Source organism: Polypterus senegalus, chromosome 2, assembly GCF_016835505.1.
Source record: "Polypterus senegalus isolate Bchr_013 chromosome 2, ASM1683550v1, whole genome shotgun sequence".
Taxonomy (NCBI): Eukaryota; Metazoa; Chordata; class Cladistia; order Polypteriformes; family Polypteridae; genus Polypterus; species Polypterus senegalus.
Window position 1 is genome coordinate 200991834 of NC_053155.1, and position 22466 is coordinate 201014299.

At 34.7% G+C, this 22466-nt stretch overlaps 1 protein-coding gene and 1 long non-coding RNA gene across 2 annotated transcripts in view; one reads left to right on the forward strand and one right to left on the reverse strand.

The window, feature by feature from the left end:
• The window catches only part of nme7 (NME/NM23 family member 7), a 212231-nt gene that overhangs the window by 37782 nt on the left and 151983 nt on the right, over nt 1-22466 (reverse strand). Inside the window, exon 10 of the mRNA XM_039745178.1 lies at nt 20475-20576. Coding sequence (XP_039601112.1) covers nt 20475-20576 — 102 coding nt within the window. The remainder of the gene's footprint in view (nt 1-20474; nt 20577-22466) is intronic.
• LOC120523664 overlaps nt 1-22466 on the forward strand; it is a 136533-nt gene that overhangs the window by 12051 nt on the left and 102016 nt on the right. The gene's annotated exons all lie outside the window — the stretch shown is intronic.

Genomic DNA, 22466 nt, shown 5'->3' on the forward strand with positions numbered 1-22466 from the left:
TGATGCTTCAGGCTACAACCAGCTGATCTCTCAAAGACAACTTATTCAGGCCCCATCAAAAATCAAATTAATAAGAAATTAATTGTCAAGGCATTCTCAGTTTGGTGTAACAACTGTAAAAATCAGCCCTAGGCCACAGTGATCTTCCTCTGATGAGCCCGAAATGCAGCCTCCAAAGTAGTGGAAAGAATAATGGACATGGAAAAATGAATGAAATAAATTTACTTTGGCTCAGTGAATACTTTGCTATTCTCAAACATCTCAGACAAATGGAAAAATGTTTGCATTCTTACTTGAGAATTATTTAAAAAAACATTTGAGATTAAAGTGTCCTCAAAATGATTCCCGTTCTCTCTCTCTAAAGATGGTGTAGAAATACCTTGACATTTAAAAATAGATTGAACACCCATTTCTCCTGTTATTCATATATCCCTTATATTATAATGACAGTAGTGAACACCATTGTTCTTTTCACTGTGCTTTTCTCTGTTTTTCCACATACTATTCATCATATATAACCAATTTACAACTTTTCTTTTGATGATACTTTACATGTTTTGTTTTAATTAGTATTTGCTGTTTTTTTTATTTATATTGTACTTGTTAATTTGTACATTTCATACTGCATTATAACTGTTTATGCTTTGTAAAAAACACCACATTAGTGTGTGTGTTATTCATGCCCTCCAAAATAATAACTGAAATAAAATAACTATTTTTTCAATGTAGAGCAAACAGTTTAAATGCCCAAATTAGTATTCTCTCTGTATTTCAATGTGGGATAACTTACAAATTTAGTGATAGTCCACAGTGATGCATTGATATTTGAATTATTGGTGGATTATCTGTGACAATAAACCTGGCAAGAGGCCACAAAACCTAGACATCTTAATGAGGAAATTCATTCACCTTTGAAAACTCGTTTATTCGTTTTGAGCATCAGTTTTCTGCCTCAAGTGTTTATATAACTTGATGTAAGGTCAGAGGTTTTTATTTAATCATCATTACTTTTATTTGCCAGTTTTTCCTGTCTACAGAAATGGCCTTTAGGGCATTAAGTTAATTGTGAAAAGAAAAAAAAAAAACAAACAAAAAAAATAAAACTATGTACACTGCCTATAATTACTTGTGACTTATCCAACAAGATTCATTTGGTATACACTGATTTCTTAACATTAAATCAATTAATGAACAGCTTAACATGTGCAGTAGTTTTTTCCATACATAGTCGCCATTCCACCTGACTGATAGTGGAGATGTTGCATATATTCATACTTAATAAAGTGATGATAAAATAAAAATATCTTAAACTCTTAAACTGGCGATATACTGTACAATAACTGATTACAACAGCATGCGCTGATGCAAATTGTATGATTATTAAACACAAGGCAGAAAACATCCCCTGAAAGGGGCACTAGTCCATCACAGGTTCCACTCAGTGGCCAATTCACAATCATCAATAAACATATTGATGTATGTGTTTGAGGATGGGGGAGGACGACCAGAGTATCTAGAGAAAAATCCACACTGACACCAAGGAATATACATAGTCCAGAGTAACTAGGTGCAAGTTTTAAGGCCCTTATATTTGATCTGTAAGGCAGCAGTGTCAACCACTGCATTACCATTCTCTCCACTTTCAATACTAGCATAGCAGAGAGAAAAATACAGATTCTGTACTTTTAAATTAAAACAGTCTCAGGAATCATATATTTTATTGAGGGCTTCACTTTTCATTAGGCTTTCATTATCCTTCACAAAACTAGTTTACACCAATCTTAAGTATTTTAACTACATTTCAATATATATACACTTAATGCACTTTTGTAAATTTGTAAATCTTCAATCATTCTGGTAGCATATTTTATTCATATCTATTTAGCTCTTCTGGCACTTGCACTCCAGCTCAGAAGGCAGTCCAATTTTTTTCAACCAAAGCAACTTTTAAAATATATGAAGCACTTTTGAAGGTTGGAGTTAACCCAATTTCCTCTGAAATCTGACCCAGATAAGGCAGTGAGCCCATTTTAATTAAAAAAAAGTTGCACACTATAAATGTTTACCTTCTGCAAACAATACCATATTTGTTCCTTTCCAGTGAATAAAAAAAATCACTGAAAGCAGAGTGAGGCAGAGCCAGGTGCTGTCTGTAAGTGCACAAAGGAACAAAGCAGCTCAGAGTGTGTATCACTGCTGAAGACCTGAGCAGCGTGGTGTAATCAGCGTCAATGAAGCCAAACAAACAGTCCTTTTGAGCACCACTCACCAGCAATCATCATATAGAGTCTAATTCCATTCCTCTATCTCTCTCCACCCAAACCCACCAAAGTGCATATGTAAAGAATTTTTCCATATATAAACCTATAAAGGTTATTTTGACAGGTTGTATCAAGACTCTAATAAGTACTTGTGTGACTCAATGTTCGCTGAATGAAAATTTGTTTCAGTGACTAAATATATCACTGTACTCTTGGAAAAATTGACCTGTGAAAGGTTTCTGTAACAGGGATCCTAAACAACACCCATGTGAAGCACATAGCCACTTCATAATTATTCACATCATTAAGGTTTCAATGGAGTCAAAGAGAACTGTAAGTAAAGTCAGAAATGTCCGAATGGCTTTTGTCACCCTTGTGTATACATACATGCCCAAAATTATTTAATAACGTTAGAGAAAATTACTTAAATAATAAATGAAAAAGTGCTGCATTAAACATGCGTAATGCTACCACAAATAATTCAATTTCCCTCACTGAAAGAATTATTAAGCATGCAGGACACACTTTAAAAATTAAACTGATTTGACAGCAAAGGTTAAAAGCTCACATCCAATGCAAAGCACGTTAAGCCAAAAGGCAATTAATTGTGGGTAAACCAGTCATAAGAGCTATTTCTTAAAAAAAATGAGGCAGATAAACGCATGCTGCTTCAATAAAGCCAATGTCATGTTATGTGACTTCAGGTCATGAGGTATGTCAAAATTGCTGACTGCACGATCTTGCTGCTGGACACCATGTCAATTTAAATGACTGAAAATTGCTGTCCATGTCACATTTACCGAATGACTATCGCAGTCCAGCACAGTTTTGCTCGCCCCTTTTTCTGACAGATAATACAGTGTACTACGCTGAGCCCAAGCTACATGAAAAGGTAATATCTAAGGCAAGTTCAGCTGCAATCTCTGCCCATTTTTCTTTTTTCCCATTTTGTTGTGGTATGTAAAGCATGGAACAAGCTTCTTTCTGTTTGTGAAGTCTAAAAAACCTGTGCTCTTTATACCTCATCACTACATTAAAAGCATTGTTCATTCTTTTTTTTCTTTTCTTTCTTTCTTTCTTTCTTTCTTTCTTTGTACAGTGGTTTGTTCCACATTCATTGGTTGTCAGCTTTATAAGCCTGTCCTTATGACTAGTTGGAGTGAGTAACTGGGTATGTCACCTTAGGAGACCAGCTTGACAGGAGTTTGTTACCAAATTCCTCCGACTGACTATGTTTATGTACATGAATGCTACAATTGCAAATCACAAGAAAAGAGGTGTAGTGTAACATGACCTTTAAGCAGACATAGTTTATTCTACAAGTGATAAAAAGGTTATCCCACAAACTGAGCTTACTGTATTAAATAATAAATTAATGTTTTTAATAAATTCTTCATTAGTGACAGCTCAAGAACTGAGGTTGCGATTTTAAGAATGTGTTATACTCTCTTGGAAAATAATACTTGACAGGAAAAACATCATTGTTCATATAAAAACATGTTGCACTTTGTACTTTTTATAATTAAAAACTGGTGGCAATAACAGAATAATTAAAAAAAAAAAACTGTTAACTTTCGTATCACTGCAGCTGGAAACAATAACAGCACACCATTTCAGTTAACAGCTTGGAACTTAAGAACAGGGGATTATTATCACAAATTATAACAATGCAGGAAGCAACACAATTGTTTAAAAAGTTCATCATCAGCTCTGCGGTTTGTGGATTTTATAATCCCCACCCCCACTTCCTATTGTTTCTTGCCACTGGAAAGGGAGGAGCAATTTAAATTGTCGTGTTACTAGAACACATAATGAACACAAACAGTAGGTATTTCAGTTTTACATATGGAACATATTAGAACATATTATCAAAAGGAATAACAAATGCTGGAAACTAGGAATATTTTTAATTATTCAGAATAGTGACATAACAGTACTGATACTTCACAGATTCAGAGACCAGAGTTTGATTCCTGATTCAGTCAATCCCTACATCAGTTTCTTCCAGTGTTTACATGAGCATTCATGGGCTAATGTAATTTTGTGTCAAATTCCAAAGATATGCAACTTAGACTAATTACTCATTTTAAAAAAGCGCTGTTTGACTGAGTGTTGGTGTGTACACAAGTGGGCCATATGATGAACTACGTTTCATCTACTAACTACTAACCTTTCAACGTTAGCTCTTAAGTCTGATGCTGCTGAGATAGGCTCCATTTCTATAGGTATGGGTGTCTAGAAAATGTACAGACGGATATCATTCACCCGAAAAAATATACACAAACAGGCAATGCTTTTTATTATATAAATCAGGAGAAAAAATATATAGAATCAACTGCTGTTAAACACATGAATTAGACTAAAAGCACAAAGATTCATCTGAAAAGTTAAAGGACAAACATATTTATAGGAAAATAAAAAATTGTCCTAATTTGGCAAACTGTTAAATTAACTACAGTGTATACAATACCTCAAATCTTCATAAAGCAAAAAGCATACAAGTTTGTATCTGGAGTTTTTGACCCAAGAGAAACTATAACTAAAATTTAGCAGATCACACAGCAAATTTGGAATTGTAACCTTTGATTAACGTGTATACTCCATTCTATTACTGAATCTAAATTAGACAATCTATAGCCTTTCAAAACGTCTTCTAATGTCTGACATTTTTATACTGATCAACTGCTTTTGAATGGTGCATATACTTACTCTGACATATATGCTAGGTAATGTGTCAATATAAAAGTATTCTAAAGCCAGAGAGGCTGGTAATATACAAAGTGGTGTGCTTTGACATTTGCTCAATGAGGTCCTATAGCACAATCCAACCAAGAAGGGTGCAACTGTTCCACCAAGAATGCAAAGGTGGTTGAACTGTAGCTGGGATTTTACAAATATGATATTTAAACAACCTATAAATCAATTGCATTTTAAATATTTAGTATATAGTGTAAATATATCACAGTCAAGAATAGACATCATATGAATTTTATAAAATATAACACAGAAAACATAAGATAACAATAAAAATACTATACGAAATAATTTGAATGAAATATATGATTACACTGCATCACTATGCAATTTCATTAATAACAAACAAGTGATCTGCAGTTGGAAAGCTGAATTTAATTTTAATGAGGCTACAGAAGTGCAAAAGCTGATCTTCACAGTAGAGCTGCCTTTGCTCATTAGATATAATGGCATCTGACAGTTGAGCTACTGAGTATTAGTTTGAAAGCAGCAGTTTGTTGCTTATGCTTGAAACTGATACTAATATACTTTATCAAACATTTATATTTAAAAATATAAAAAAATATTCACAAAAATAATAATATATTGATATTTTATTTATAAAAGTGTTAATCAAGAAACATGACTAGTTACTATCAAAATGTTATTTAACATCCTTTGTAATTTTCCCATAAATGTTTGCCACATAAAATACTTAGATAGCTAAACTATTACTCAATTTTATATTTCTAAATTATACACAAAGTAGGAAAATGCATAAAAATGTTTATTAATTTTTGTTGTCCTTTAATTAGAAGAGAGATGCATTTTGTAATTTCCTGAATTGCAAACAGATTAAACATCCTGCTCTTGAAATAGAAGTGCTAAATGTGTGTTTTAGTTAGATTTCAGACAGACAGACAGACAGACAGACAGACAGACAGACAGACAGACAGATAGATAGATAGATAGATAGATAGATAGATAGATAGATAGATAGCTATTTAAATAAATAAATAAAAAATACACACACACATACACTTTTGTCTGAACACTCATCAGAATGACTATAAAGCAAGAAAATTAAAAAGAAAGAAAAGTTATAACTTGGCTGTTACAGTTACAGTTAGGAATTATGCAGACATATTGCTGTTAGCATAAAGGGACCCCAGTAAGATTTCCCGACTCATTTCTGCTAAATAATTCATTGACTGAAAGTCCTCAATGTTAGTCTGTCAGAAAGAGGGTGTGCAACATTGTTCATCATGGCACAGTTCTATTTTAATTCTTTCCTTTGCTACTATCTCCAGAGTACATCTGTGACAGTGCGGGTCAGCTCCATCCTCCCAGTTGCTCTAGGGAGCCTCTTGTGAGCTCTTGGCATCTCTCTCTCTCTCTTCACATCTCTGTCTTCTCTCCATTTAACCTCTGTCTCTCATGCATCTTCTCTCTCCCTGGCCAGTCTATTTTTCCCATTCTTTTCTTCTGCCAGCTCATCCTCATTCTTTACACACATCTGAATCTGTTCCTTTAGAGAGTCGCAGTCAGGGTGGCCAATGGAACGGTTCTTACAAATAACACTGCATTTGTGACCCGCTGGGCTGGCTACTTTGAGCAGCTGTTTAAAGCTGATCCTCTGGCTAGGACGTTGGATATCTCTGGGTCCATGGTTCTTGATGCTGATCCTTCAATTAGCTGTGAACCACCCAGATGAGGATAGGGAAGGCTGCAGGGATTTGTGGTATCCGAGGTGAACCTCTCCAGGCTGGTTGTAAAGCTGTCGTCCTGGCATTGCAAACAATCTTTGCTTCCATTTGGGAGATGGGCATCATCCCAAATGACTGGAAAATGGGACTTGTCGTCCCTATCTGGAAAGGGAAAGGTGATCGCCTGGATTGTGGCAACTACAGGGATAACACTGCTCTCAGTGCCGGGTAAGGTCCTTGCTAGGGTCATCTTCAATAGGATCCGTAATCACTTGCTCACCTACCAGCTACTGGAGCAGTCTGATTTTATGCCTAAGAAATCTACCCTCGACCACATCCTGGCCCTGAGGGTTCTCATAGAGCACAAAGGCAAATATCGGCACAGTTACTTTGCAGCCTTTGTCAATTTTTGTAAAGCGTTCGACTCAGTTGATTGAGCTGCCCTTTGGGACATACTGAGACTTCACGGGATCCCCTCCAGGTTGCTGGATATCATGGCTGGCCTGTATACTGGTACTGTGAGTGCTGTGCAGAGTGAAGTTAAAACCTCTGCGTTTTCCCAGTTGACTCTGGGGTTCATCAGGGGTGTGTTTTTGCCCCTACTCTGTTCACTGCTTGCATGGACTGGGTGTTGGGCATGGTCATGGGGTTCAGCGGCTATGGGGCATCTGTTGGTGAAAAAAGATTCACTGATCTTGACTTTGCTGACGATGTTGTGATCTTCGTGGAGTCAATAGAGGCTCTGATCAGGGCTCTCAAGAGACTGAGCGAGGAGTCTGAGAGTCTGGGCTTCTGAGCGTCCTGGATAAAAATCACGATCCAGACCTTTAATGACCTCTTAGGCACAGCCATCAGCAATGTGTCTGACTGGGGAGAGGGTGTCGACCTTGTCAAGAGGTTTATTTTCCTTGGCACTGACATTCATGTCTCTGGTGACTCATCCTATGAAATCAGTAGATGGATTGGGAAAGCTTGGGGAGTCATGAGGTTGCTAGAAAGGTGTGTGAGGCACTCCCGATACCTATGCAAAAGGATGAAGGTTCAAGTCTTTAGAGTTCTGGTGCTTCCTGTTTTGCTATATGGTTACAAGACATGGACACTATCCAGTGACCTGAATCCAAGACTGGACTCCTTCGGTACTGTGTCTCATCAGAGAATCCTTGGGTACTGCTGGTTTCACTTTGTGTCGAATGAGCAGTTTCTCACAGAGTCCTGAATGAGGCACATTGCCTTCATTGTGAGGGAGCGTCAATTATGGCACTATGGCCATGTGGAGTGATTCCCGGCTCACAGGATCCTCATTGTTGAGGACCCAATTGGGTGGACCAGGCCAAGGGGACATCCACATAACATCTGGTTGCTGCAGATAATTAGCCTATTGATTCGGTGAGCCTCTCTTTAAGTGATGTTACTAGCCCAGCACACCATAGCATAGAAAACTGCAGACTTATAGAAAACTAGGGGGCTCTGCCCCCTGCTCGCTTCGCTCTCCAACCCCCGGGTGGGCGATATGCGCCAGCCACTTTGCAGCTCTGCCGCTCGCATATGGGTAAGCGAATGTATAATTTAAACAGATTGTTATTTTTATGGGAACTGTTACATATGCACAATAGAACTAACTATTTTACATTACAGCAAGTACAGTAATTAACCATAGTAAAAAATAGTAAAATGTAATAAATTGAAAGAAAATGATGTTTCATGTTGCGTTAGAGGAATTCATCGAGTTATACATTATTGTTCTGTTTGGCTTTGAAATTAGCACGCAAATACTTTTTAAAATTACACTTTTACTGTAAAACTTCAATAAAAACAATATTTGGAATGAACTTTTGAATGTTTGTCCCTGTGATTTGTTAATTGTCATAGCAAAAGCTATTCTAACGGGAAACTGTAAACATTTTAATATGAATGGCATATGAAGATCTCCTTTGGTGTCTAATGTTATCCGCAGAATACGTACTACATTACCTTTCTTGTTGCTTGTTAAAATTTTACACGTTAGAATTGTTCGACCAATTTTCAATACAACTAATCTTGTCCAATTGCATAGCCCATCACTCATACATAAATTACGCAATAATATCACAATACATCCTTCTTTCAACAGTAATTCAGCAGGTGGAAGACCGGACGGTGTTAATGCTTGTAGATATTCTACAGGGTATTGTAAGTTGATGTTTTCATCTTCCGCACCACCAACTGCTTCAGTATAGTCTAAATTTAATAAATTTGCGCTGTAACCAATCAACAATTTTCACGCTAATTCGTTTGATTTCATCCATTCTCGCTGCTACTAACCCTTCGGGATAAAATTCTTCAATAAGATTTTGACATAATAAGTCTTCTTTTTATCTTCTTGGGAGATTTTGAATTTTAAAGTTGCCAATGTCTAGTAGCCAGACAGCAAAATCAACCGAATCTTGATCTGCTCGCATATTCTTTTGTAATTTGAATTGTTGGAACAAAGACCATAAAGGCCCACTCTTTAGACATGCATCATAAACCTGCCTTCGGCCTCCTTTCTTGACTACTGGTAGAACTTGACGAAAGTCACCTCCAAATATAAAAGTTTTACCTGCAAATGGTTGATCGGAGCTAAAAACATCCTGAAACATTTTGTCAATTACATTTAATACTGTTTGTGGGATCATTGATGCTTCGTCCCAAATAAATATTTCGGCCTTTTGCATTTCTTGTTTCATCTTCTTTTTCCATTTCAATGTAAGATTTTCGTCCATGATATTTAAAGGTAAGTTAAAAGTTCTATGAGCCGTATTACCAAATGGAAAAAGAACTGCTGCTATACCTGTCCACGCTATCGATGCAATGTTTTTGCATAAGTGTTTGCAACTGGACTGCCAATACTGATGCTCTGTGTAAGAAAGGTCAGAGCCGACTATACTTTCTTAGAAGGTTGGCGTCCTTCAACATCTGCAATAAGATGCTGCAGATGTTCTACCAGATGGTTGTGGCGAGTGCCCTCTTCTACGCGGTGGTGTGCTGGGGAGGCAGCATAAAGATGAAGGATGCCTCACGCCTGGACAAACTTGTTAAGAAGGCAGGCTCTTTTGTAGGAGTAAAGTTGGACAGTTTAACATCTGTGGCAGAGCGACGGACATTAAGCAAGCTCCTGTCAATCATGAAGAATCCACTGCATCCACTGAACAGTGTCATTTCCAGCAGAGGAGTAGCTTCAGTGACAGACTTTTGTCACTGTTTTGCTCCACTGACAGACTGAGAAGATCGTTCCTCCCTCACACTATGCGACTCTTCAATTCCACCCGGGGTAGTAAATGCTAACATTACTCAAAGTTATTGTCTGCTTTTACATTTTTTTTTATTACTATTTAATTTAATAATGTTTTTTTTTTGTATCAGTATACTGCTGCTGGATTATGTGAATTTCCCCTTGGGATTAATAAAGTATGTATGTATGTATCTATGTATGTATGTATCTATGTACTGTATGTATCTATTATTTATCTATGTATTTATCTATCTATCTATCTATCTATCTATCTATCGGCTAGGTCCATCTGTGAAGAATTTCACAGAGAAGACATTTTTGATTTGTGTCGAAAAGTGCATTTTGATCATTGTTTAATTGTGAGTACATTTCCCAATATAATTTTCAATGGCCTTCCACAGTTAAATCTTCATCTGCTGTTATCTCTTTCTTTACCTTAATTGGTCTATTTGTTCTGGAAGTCCAAATTGCTGCATCTTGAAATCTTCTGCTTCTAACAATTCCTTGATGATCGAAGGAACCGTTTGTTCATTAGACTTTTCAGATAATGGTCCTTTGAATGCTTCCCATAATTTTAAAGCACCAACTTCACCCGTCATAAATAAGTACACAAAGAACTGTCTTAATTTGTAAGGCATCCTTACAGAATCGGAATCAGACATCATTTTTAACATATAGTTGTCCAATTTACATAATCCAGCTGTACTTGCCGCTTCTTAAAAAGTACTGTACATAGTTTCATCAATAGTTAGAACATTTTTATACAAAGTTGCTCTTTTCGATTCACAAAACAACAACTTTAAATGAAACCATTCAATATCTTTTGGTGATACAATATTTAATCGAGCAAAATTTTTGCAATTAATTTTTCTTGGATGCCACACTCCTTTTTATTTCTGTCTGACAAAAGCATTCACATGAATGAGAGGTGAGAGGACCATGGCTGTGGGCTGTCAACTGTAAATGGTTGAGACTAACTTGAAAAAATCTCTTGGCAATAGTCTCAAAATGGTTGAGACCAATTTGAAAAAATCTCTTGGCAATAATCTTGTCTCGTCTCAAGATTTTCTTTTATAATAGAGAGAGATGAATGATGCCACTTCCCTCATTAAAGGAACCCAATCTCTTAAGAAAAAAGAGCCTGCTCTGCCCTTTCTAATATACAGTAGTTCCTTTGTGTTTCAAGAGCAGTCCAACCTGTCATTAATGTGGACCCAAATGTACTTGTAGGAGTAGACCACATCTACACTCATTCCTTGAATAGTTACTGGACATAGAGGATCTTTGGTGCGGCAAATGTCAATAACCAGTTCCTTAGTTTTGCTGATGTTAAGATGCAGACAGTTCTCTTTGCAAGAACAAACAAACTTTTCCACCTGACTCCTATACTCTGTCTCATCCCCTTTATCAATAGACCCCTTAAGTGCAGAATCATCTGAGAATTTCTAGAAGTGACATGACCTGTTGTTATATGTATAGTCTGAGGTGTACAAAAGTGAAGAGAAAAGGAGACAGGACTGCTCATCGTCCTGCTCCAGTGTTGCTCACGTCTGTATCAGAAACACAGTCTCACAAACTGTGGTCTGCTCAACAGAAAGTCCATTATCCAGGACACCATAGGCTCATCCATCTGCATATCTCTGAGTTTACACCTTAATAGGGATGGCTGGATGGTATTAAAGGTGATCGAGAAATCAAAAAACATTATCCTCACATTGCTGCCAGCTTTGTTCAGGTGAGAATAAGCCTTGTGGAGCAGACAGATAACTGCATCCTCCACTCCAATTTGTGTCTGATTGGCAAACTGCAGTGGGTCCAGGTGGTCTACCACAAGAGGATTCATATAGTCCATGAACAGTCTCTCAAAGGTCTTCATGATGTGAGATGTAATGTCACCGGTTTGTCATCATTAGACGAAGAGGCGCCTGCCTTCTTTGGAACAGGAACAGTACAGGATGTTTTCCATAGCAGTGGAACTTATATGGCTGTTTAGTGCATAATTAATCACACAAATCAAATCAGTATGGAGTAATAGAGATCTGGGACTTTTTGGTCCTTCGTAGTTTTAAATATTGCATTACTGTGTCACTGTCTGGCACTTTTCTGTCTGCTAAAATGGTACACAGTATGTCTAAATGTGTTACAATTACCTGCCCATAATTTATGTACAGTGATTTTATTGCTGGTTCCCAAATGAGGAATGCATTGAAACTCTGAAGGCATGTATGCATCATAATTATCATAGATAATTTTCCTTGCTGCAGATGACAACCTTTTTTGATATTTAAAGCCATTCAAAACCCTAACAATGTATGAAATTACTTTCTCTGTATCTTTAAGCATTGTACAGATTATATATGAGTGTCATTACAACATTTTTAGTGGGGAGCTTGTAAAAGTAAAAATCCATAAAGGTTACTTTGTCCACAATGCATTTTGAGCATTTCTGGTGCTGAGAGTACTGATGCTGGAGCCTTGTTTTTTAAGTGACAGACTCTACACACAGCAATTTTGAGGCAAACAAATGGGATTCTTTCTAACTTCTAATCAGGCTATTAAAAGCATATTATCTTTATTTCTCCCTTTAATTTTGTTGGTTCTTGTTATACTATGTGCAGAAGCCATTTGTCTAATTACAAATGTACAGGAAGTGTGTTGATCCCAAGGTTGCTGATAATGACATTGCCAATCTGCAGACTAAAAATTATAATAGGAATTCTAGTTGTCTTTCTGGAGGCTATTTTTTTGGTTAGAGAAATTATTTTCAGAATCTTCATTTTTTTTGTTCTTTGTGGTTGCGTTTATCCTGCTAGGATATAAATCCTGTTCAAGATTACAGGCTCAGCTATGGGACACACTTCTGGACCCCCTGAAGGTTGTATCATAGGAGAGAATTAAAACAAAATGTGTTGGATAAATAGGTTAGAAGTATAGACTTGTTAGATTAAACAGCTTATTTGTAAATGCTACGACATTTTTAAGGTTGCTTTTCTGACCTTTTTATGAAAACATTTCTTCTTTAATTTTATTAATTAATTATACTTACTATACTATTTTATTTTTTCTGGTTGGTATTAGATCTTTTTGGAACATTATATATGATTATGTGTGGTATACAAATTACATTTTTTAATATGTATTGATACCCTGCTGTTTATTTCCATTCCTTGTTCAGTAATTTCTTGCAGTGTGCAGTGTACTGTTGCTATACTTTCAATGTTGTACCGCAAGATACAATAATAATAAATTGATTTTAAGTCATTGAAGTATTTGTATTTGGTATTTAAAACTTCAGCAAATATTAAGAGCGCTAGTTATTTTACAGAAATGTAATTTAAAATCGCTTATAGCTCATTACATGATGGACTACATCAAATGTCAGCAAGCCATTTTTATTGTAATTATACTTATTTCCTGTTATCCCCACATGATAATCCCCTTTTAACCCTGGGTTATGAAACATTTTACTATTTTTTTTATCTTATTTTGCATTTAGAAAAGTGATCTAGTAGGATATTTACATTAAAAAATAGTGACACAAAGTGCAGGCACAGGTGCAAATACCTGTTTATTTGTTTTCATACAGGATGTATCCTGATAAATAAGAAATTGTCAGTATTACTGTCAGTATCTGAATATAATTAGGGAAACAAATTGCATAGAAAACTTTAGCATTAAATGCTAAAAAGTATAAAAGCCATACTAATACATTTCTCTGAATACAAAATAAGTCAAGAATAAAACAAATCCTGTTAAAACGATTACATCAATTAGACGCAAGACTGACTTGGTGATTTGTGAAACTGGTTGAAATGAAACCCTGTAGCTACAGTGGTATACAAGAGATGAACTTAAGCATCCCTGGCATAGACTAAACTAGTGTTTCCCTCTTTGCAGTTTTTTTTTTAATTCTTTTTTTAAATAACATTTTGGTAGGAATATTTCAACCATTACAATCCTATTAAAAAATAAAATTTAAGGTGCTTCAATTATCTGCAGTCATGGAAACAGCATGAAGCATGAAAACAAATGAAGAACATCTTAGACACTAATGGATAGTCGCATGTGCAGCTTTTCTACCATGTTAAAACTAAAAGAAAAGATAAAAATCTTGAATATTCTCTAGTGTCACCTCACTCCCTTTCAAATAAATTGCTTGAAAGTCCCACCCTGCAATACATTAAACACTGTTTTGACCCTGTCATACCTACACTATTTAAATACAGCACTTGTTTGAAAAAGAACAATATACCAGTGCTCCATAAATCATAACCATTAATTCAATCAATTACAAACTGTCCACCAGGTACATGCCAGGCAAAATATATAGAATTGGTGTGTTTTCATTGTCAATTTTGCCTAAAAGGTTAATCTGCCACTTTCTGCTATATACTTCCATTTTGCTCCTTTAATTTTTGGTTCTGGCTTGAAGCATGTAACTTTTTAATCTTCTCTAGATTTCTTTTTTCCCTGTATATCTCAACTTTTTCTCATTATTTGATCTTTTGAATTTATCTCTCTCTCATTTACTACAGTGGGTATAAAAAAGAACCACCCCCTTTGAAAATATTCACATTTTAGTGATTCTTTTCTATACCCAGTGAAGATTAGGCTCTTTTTTCCAATCCTTTACTGTTAAATTTCTGATTGCCTCAAGGTAACTTCCTCAGATTTTCCCTCAATATTAGTGCTATTTTTAATCAGTGCTCGGCAATGTCTCAGAGGCAAGAATTAACAAAGCTTCTCTGTTGAATTACAGGAGAAATTTTTCATGAGCAAGGCCAAACTATACATTACAATTTGTTAGTTCATTTACTTGTGTATGTGCAATAGTTAAATATCTTCAAAAAAATGGTTTAATTTTGGAAATGTATTGTTACAGTATAAGAGTTCACATTAAAAATACTGAATGGATAAATATATGTACAAATCTTTTGTTATGTAAAAAAATTATGATAACTTTCAATACTTTTGCATGTACATTTATTTACATTGTAATACAAAGTGGCTTCAAAGTAGGATGAAGCAAGGTGAGTTGGGGTGCACAGGAATGGGAATTTCCTGATCTTAAAGAGTTTGTACTCTAAGTAACTAGGAAGCTGCAGTAATTGTGATCTTGGAACAGAGTGCTTGTAACACCTAATTTATATATAAAACAATAAATGTAATACATAAAAATAATTATTACGAGTACAAGGAAAATAATAAACAAATATTGTACATCACATGTTATTTTAGTTGTGCAGGAAAACTGATGCTTTAATAAATCAAATAGGAATTGACAACTTAATTCTAACAGAGCTTGCCAGTCTACAACAGGGAATCCACAATCATTATTCAATGAGAATAATTTCAATTCACTAATAAACCTTACTAGTATGTATTGGAGACAAGACAAGAAACTACAGTTTTTAGGAACATAAAAATTTTACAGAAACAGTGAACCAACCAAAATTTGATCTCAGGGCCTTGGCAGACATAAGTCAGCACTAAAAACTGCATTAAACACCATGTATGAAATTTTAGCATTCATTTCCAAAATGTTTAAACTATAAATAGATTTCTGATAAAGCATATGAACATCACCTTACAGAGATTTAGTAAGAATAGTCAGGCATTTTTGAGTCTGTACTTCAACTAATTCAGCTGTTTTGATTTTTATATTTTAAATTTTGTAATAACATTTATAAATGCAAAATGTATATTTCTTGGGTGTTGGGTTTTTCTGGAAGTCCACCACTTTCCATTACTTTTTATACAAAGTAACTAATGGATACATTCCTTAAGCCTCTGCTATTATGTTTCAGCCAAAAGTATTGTTTAGTTCTTGCATTAAATTTAGTAAAGCTGGAGTAGACTAGTTTTTGTAGGATTTCAATTTATTTCAATGTGATCAATAAAGTACTGTAAGAAAAGTTACCACACTGACACAATGCATAATGTGTACGTAAATGATAGGTAAACATAAACGGTAAAGAGCAATAATGTTTCATTAAGAAGCTAATTTTATTAGTACTCTAGGAGGTAGCATATGGTTGGGAATCAGGGTACATATATGGAAATTAAGCAGAATTATTATTAGCTAGTGTACATTATTTTCTATATTAAATATTTCATTTAACAATAAACACAGAAGGCTATATTTTAACAAAAAGCAGAAAGAGAAAAAGAAAATGCACTTAATTTTGTATTGACTTTCCACCTGGTAACTTTGTTTCCAGGAAAAAAGTCAAATCAAATAATAAAAATTGGCCATCTGCATTTTCTTACAGTTCACATGAAAGTCTTGCAAAGGACTAATACAGTCAGACTGATGAAGCTTTTCCTATATCTGTAAAACAATGGCGTATCTACCACAGTTTCTAGAAAAAAATGATGAAAATAATTACAGTATTTGTCACTGGAGAAATAAAATATCTTTGCTTTATCTTAATTTTGTCAAAACACCCTGGAAGAGTGTACTTGAAACAGACTGCTCACTCAATAAACAACTGAACAAAAAGAGTTCTAATGAAAATGAAAGACAATGTCTCAGTGGAACTTAGTTAATCTGTATTTTGCAAAATGAAACCACAGCTCTGTTTCTAAAAGTCCCAGCAGGCTCAAGCTTCTATGTATGACATGATGTCCCCTAAGCAAGGCAGTCTACAGACAAAGCTGTTTACTCACTGCATATACAATTTTTTTTAGAATAAAAAATATAAAAGTCAACAAATTCATATTATTTAATTCATTTTCATGTTACATTTTAGTTTTTCAGTTTGCATGACTACATAAAATAGTAAGACTGTTTTCATTGCACAGAGAATAAAAGAAACCAAAGCTGATTTTACAGTGAAGTAAACAATGCAAAAAGAAAAACATGTTAAGTCATTTCCCTGTAGTCATCATATTAACTCGTCAGTCCTCACCATTATTGAGGGGAAGCCAGATTCACGTGGCTTGCCACAAATTGCAAGTTGTTATAAAGTTAATGCAATTATAGTTATTTATGAAAAGAAAAATACTACAAACTGCTATGTAACTGCTATCTTGTAGCTTTGGTAAATTAAAGACAAAAATCATCTTATACAGTGGATTCTGAAAGTATTCACATCTCTTCACTTTCTGATTGGGTTTTAGATTTTAAATGGATATATTTGCCATTTATGCCCATCAATCTAATTAAACAAAAGGAACATAGTTTTGATTAGGTCAAACATGAGTTTAAGTATTCATTATGTACCAGCTATTAAGTCTATAAATATTTAATCAACTAAGCTATTAAAACCTATATGTTATCATTAAAAATAACAAGACTTTTGAAACAGGCTACAGTAGATGTCATTGTTTTATACCATGTTAAAAAGGCTTACGATATGTTTATGAAAAAGCAGGCTGTTAATAGGTCTTCTAATGGATACCCAGACTAAAATGTTACCAATAAGTCTTAAAGAAACTAAGATGTTAAGCAGATGTTGAATGAACAAAAATAGGTTTTACCATTTCAGAGGTACTAGCAAAAATATCACAGAAAGCAAATTCTTCATGTACTCATAAGCATTTGTGTTTTAGAGTTTTATAGAAACATCCCAATAACTATAAACATAATAAAAAACAGTGTTTATATACAGTATACCTTCCAGTGAAATTGCTCAGAGATTTTAAAATGGAAACTTTTTCACAGCCAAATTATTTTTCCAATATAATTATGTCTTCTTTCTGTATTTGCTCATGTTATTTTCATGTATTACATGATCTTGTTGCATACATCAATAAAAGTAAATAGATTACTGAATATAGCTAATTTGTCTTCCTTGTTAAATAGAGTATACCAAATTAATTGATTGTAAAATAAAAACAGAATAATTAATGCCTTTAATTATTATCATACAATTTACCAACATACCTGTTACCAACATCATGCAAATACAAGCAGAATAACATAAAATATTATTTGTGTGAAGTGCAGTAAATGGATCATAATAAACAAAACTATGGGTAAATTTAAAAAGAAGATGGCAAGAACATAAATTCCACTGGGTCACAGACTGGATTCATCATTAATTAAGATTATAAGAAACCATGAATTCTAAAAATGAACAACTTTATATATTCTTTCTTTAATAGAAAGTTATCATTACAAAACTAACACTCTGACCCCTTTTGGCTATAAGCTCTAGCTTCCTCTCTGGAAAAGTAGCACACCCTGATACATTAAAAACATTTTAATAAGTATCTATCTATCTATCTATCTATCTATCTAATAGACTAGCTATGGTATCTCCAACAGCACAAAATATTTTTACTATAAACTTAAATAGTTCTAGACAAAGAGTACAAGTGTACATACATATATACATACATACAGTATATACATACAGTACATAAAGAAATAAATAGGTGTACAACCATACCATACAATTTTACATTTACTATTCTATGATCACTCCAAAAATCGGAATTTCCACTGAGGCAATTGTTTTCTTGCATTTTTTATTCCCTTAATTGTTATTTCAAAAAACTCTGGGCAAAAACCAATACAGTAATTTTATGATTTTGAATAGTACTCTCCGACATGTGTGGTCTAGTCAGAAAATAAGTATTAAAACACACTTTTCAACAATAATATTTCTTCACATCATACAGTAAATAGTAACAAAAGCCTAGGCCACAGGTATTGAAACAGTTCACAGTCTGTGTATATAATTTCATGAAGAAGGAGGATTATATGTTAATATGAAGAGTAAGACATGCAAAACAATATTGTTGGCAAAGGAATTTGTATTTCAAAATAAATTTTATGCATATTTAACAATGAAGATGTATAAATATGTAGCAAAATGATGTCATGATTAGTAATATAAAAAGCGACATTCTGAAATGGTCACAATTTGTATGGGGCTTACTGTTCTCCCTTGGTTTGCACTGGTCTTTCTCTAGAAATTCTGTCTTTTCACTCACATCCCAAAGATGTATGTGTCTGGATGACTGACACCTCCAACCTGGCCCCATATGTGTGAGTTTGGGTTTCTATGTTAATGCACTCTGTGATGGACTTTGCCCCATTACACTAGATGCTACCAAGATAAGTTCTAGTCTCCATGTTTCTTAACCAGATTAATTTGGTTCAATAAAGGAACAATGCAAAGCAATTTCTTTCTTTTATATTATACACGTTTTATAACTCTAGCAGAAGCTATACATGACTAAAGAGGGTATAAGTGTAGGCAGCTCAGAGATCACATCAACCAAAAGACAGGAGAAATATAGGGTTCATAAAGATGACTTGACAAGTACATTCTGAGAGAGAGAAGAAAAAAGAAAATACTGAGAAAGAAAATATAGGTCTGATTTAATGGAGAAACTGAATATTATGCAGATGCATGGTGCTGAAATTCAGTATGTGGCAAAAATATGTCAACTCAAGGCTATATTTCTTAAGGGTACTTCTACCAGTGTAACACTGTAGTGAACTTCTGTATAAGCAAGTGGCATATCAAATTAAAGAATCAATATCACCATTTAGACACAACTGAAGCACAATTCTTTATTACTTTTTAATTATTTTGTTCTTCTGTCTTATTTTAAGGAAGATTATTCATCATGATGTATCACTGTGTTCAAAGCATAAAATTAATATAATATAGCAAAAACACATTCTCATCTTATTCCACATCAGATCCAGGGGAACATTTTTGGGATGTGGGAAAGAACTCAAACACACACATACACACGCACACACACACACACACACACACACACACACACACACACACACACGCACAATGTAATTCCAAACAAAAACACTGCCATCCAATCAAAATAACAATTATAATGAACATATGGAATGGGTTAATTAATGATGCAAAACTAACCCTGTGAGTGTATATGAATGTGGTCACCAGAAGACTTGAAAACAGTAAAGGTTTAGCGGCCTATGCTACCAGGACAGACTTTGGCCACACCTGACTCTATACTGGATTAGACAGGGTTTAAGAATCTTAAGTGATATTACAGAAAGTTCATTAAGAAATGAACACAGCAAAGTAACAATTAGAACATTAGATACAAATCTGTCAGTCTAAATAAAAATGTCAGGATAGCACAATGTATAAATATGAGCTTTCAGGAAAAATCATTTCATTAAGACTAATACAGTGTCATAAACAGACCTAAACAGTAAGCTCTGAAGAATAGGAGCTGTGTCCCAAGTTTCTGGGATAGCGATAAGGCCAAAGATCACTAATCTCAGGTATCTAAGATGTTTTCACCCTCAGTCAGTCATTGTCCAACCTGCTATATCCTAACACAGGCTCACATGTTAGACTGTTGACTCATTTTTTTCTATCCCCTGCATTTTAACAATTTATGAAATGAATTAATATAATTAAACTTTTAGTGAGTCAACTAGCCAGCAGCCATTCCAGGTCTTTCTGACATTTGTGTAAAGTCATTAAAATGTGAAAAACAAAAATCCCTGTGTCTAATTGAGGTACACATAAATGTACATAAAATTTACAGGAGTGGTTCCTGCTAACTTACCGGGTCAGCTGGTCCACAGAATTCTCTAAATGCTTTGGGTGCCTCTGGGCCACAGATTTCAAGTGCAATACAAGGCCCAGCACACAACTCCTCCACCATACTCTGTTCAAAAACACAAAAGGAAACATTTTTTGTTAAGTGAACAAACTAGAACAATAAGCAGTCTTTGTTAAAGGAGCAGGCCTGAGCGAAACACACTAGACTACCCAGCTAAGGTTTCCGGGAGCAAAAAGAAACAATTGTTTTCTTTGTCCCCGTGGTATTATTATTTTTTGAAAGGTCTGTGCATTTTTAATAAGATGAAACTTGGCTTTTGTTTGTCATGTATTTATAATCACGTGCACTGAAAACTATGAGAGTATTTGTTTACTAAATTTAATTATTGCATTGAATTACAGCATGTGGGTGGCTTGGAGCCTCCGGCAAGATACAGTAGCTTACAGATAACTTAAACATTTGCTCAGAGAGAACCACAGTGCTGCTTTAGAAAAACAATCATTGAGAATGTGATATATTTATGAGTGGTTGAGATATTTTCATGTTTGACTTTATGCTTTCTCATCAGCAACAGTTACAATCATTAACACTGATTTGTAGGGATCATGGATATTTCAGTTCTACCTATACATTCTGGCTACTGATGTTTAAAAATAAAGCAAATATCTCATGTGCAAAGCCATAAAAAAGATATGCTGTTTGTCAAAATATATGTAAAATCCCTAAACTATTGTAAATTATGATGAGAAAAAAAAGTTAACATACTGCAAAAAATGGAGCTGCATTTGTTCCAATTTGTAATGCATTCGCACAACTGACAGTACCACTGCTACTGCTACTACTACAAATAAAAGTGACAGCAATGAAAGTCCAAATGGTGTATAATATACACATAAGGCTGGCCAATCCTAGTCAATCAATACATTGACTTAAAGCAATAAATATAAATTAAGCGATCTGTTTGGGGTCAACATTTTTCATCTGACCTCTGAGACCAAAGACTCTCTGTCCTGGCCAAACAACTCCCACTAGTTACTTGTATTACTTTATTTTTTTTTTTAAACTGGCTTCACTGCACCCTACCTATGGTATTCTTAATGTGGTTTTCCATACATCATTGCTTAAGGTACTGCTAACTACTCATCAATTTAGAATTTTATGTCATATTATGCTTAATCCAGTGCAGTGTCGCTGTCAGTATAGGGGATGGGGTAGGGGGGCACTGTGCTGGAAGCCTATCCCAGTTAGCACAGACTGCAAGGCAAGAAGAAACCCTAGACAAAGCACCAGTCCATCACAGGACGAACAAACCAAATACACTATTAGTATCCAAATCCACTATTTAAAGGTGCCTATTGTTCTTTGAAGGGTCAAAAATCACATTGTTTACTATTTGACATTTAATTTTCTTTTTTCCTTTAAACAACATAAGATGAAAGGATAGGATCGCTGTTCAATTTTGGCAGAAAAATGGGGAACATTTAAAAAATGCCTTCATTGTACTCATAAGAACTACTTAGGAATGCTTTGAAATCACTTCAATTTTTTGTCCAGTACCCCCTGACTCACTGGTATGAGAAAACCCCAACATATGATATATTGTTTGATTTGTCTTGATGTTTGGTTATGCAAGGTGTGAAGCCTTTTGGGGATCTCTACTATCACCCCCCCTCCCCACCACACACACATATATCTAGACCTGAAAAACCCTCATTTTTTAGGCCATTGGCTATGACAGGCCAAAGTTTCACAAAACTTACAAAAAATGGGGATCTGTAATATAAACTTTCGTTGTGCTGTTTTATGCTATTTTGAGATTATTGATCATTAATATAATATTTTTGATATCTGTTTCTTTACAGGTGTTCTAGCCATTTAGGAGCCACTCCCAGAAGGTCCCAAATGACAAACTTCCAAACATATTCATATAGGGTATTATTTTAGACTGTTTCAAGTCGAATATGATGGTATTTATGATCTTGCACTAGGAATCTA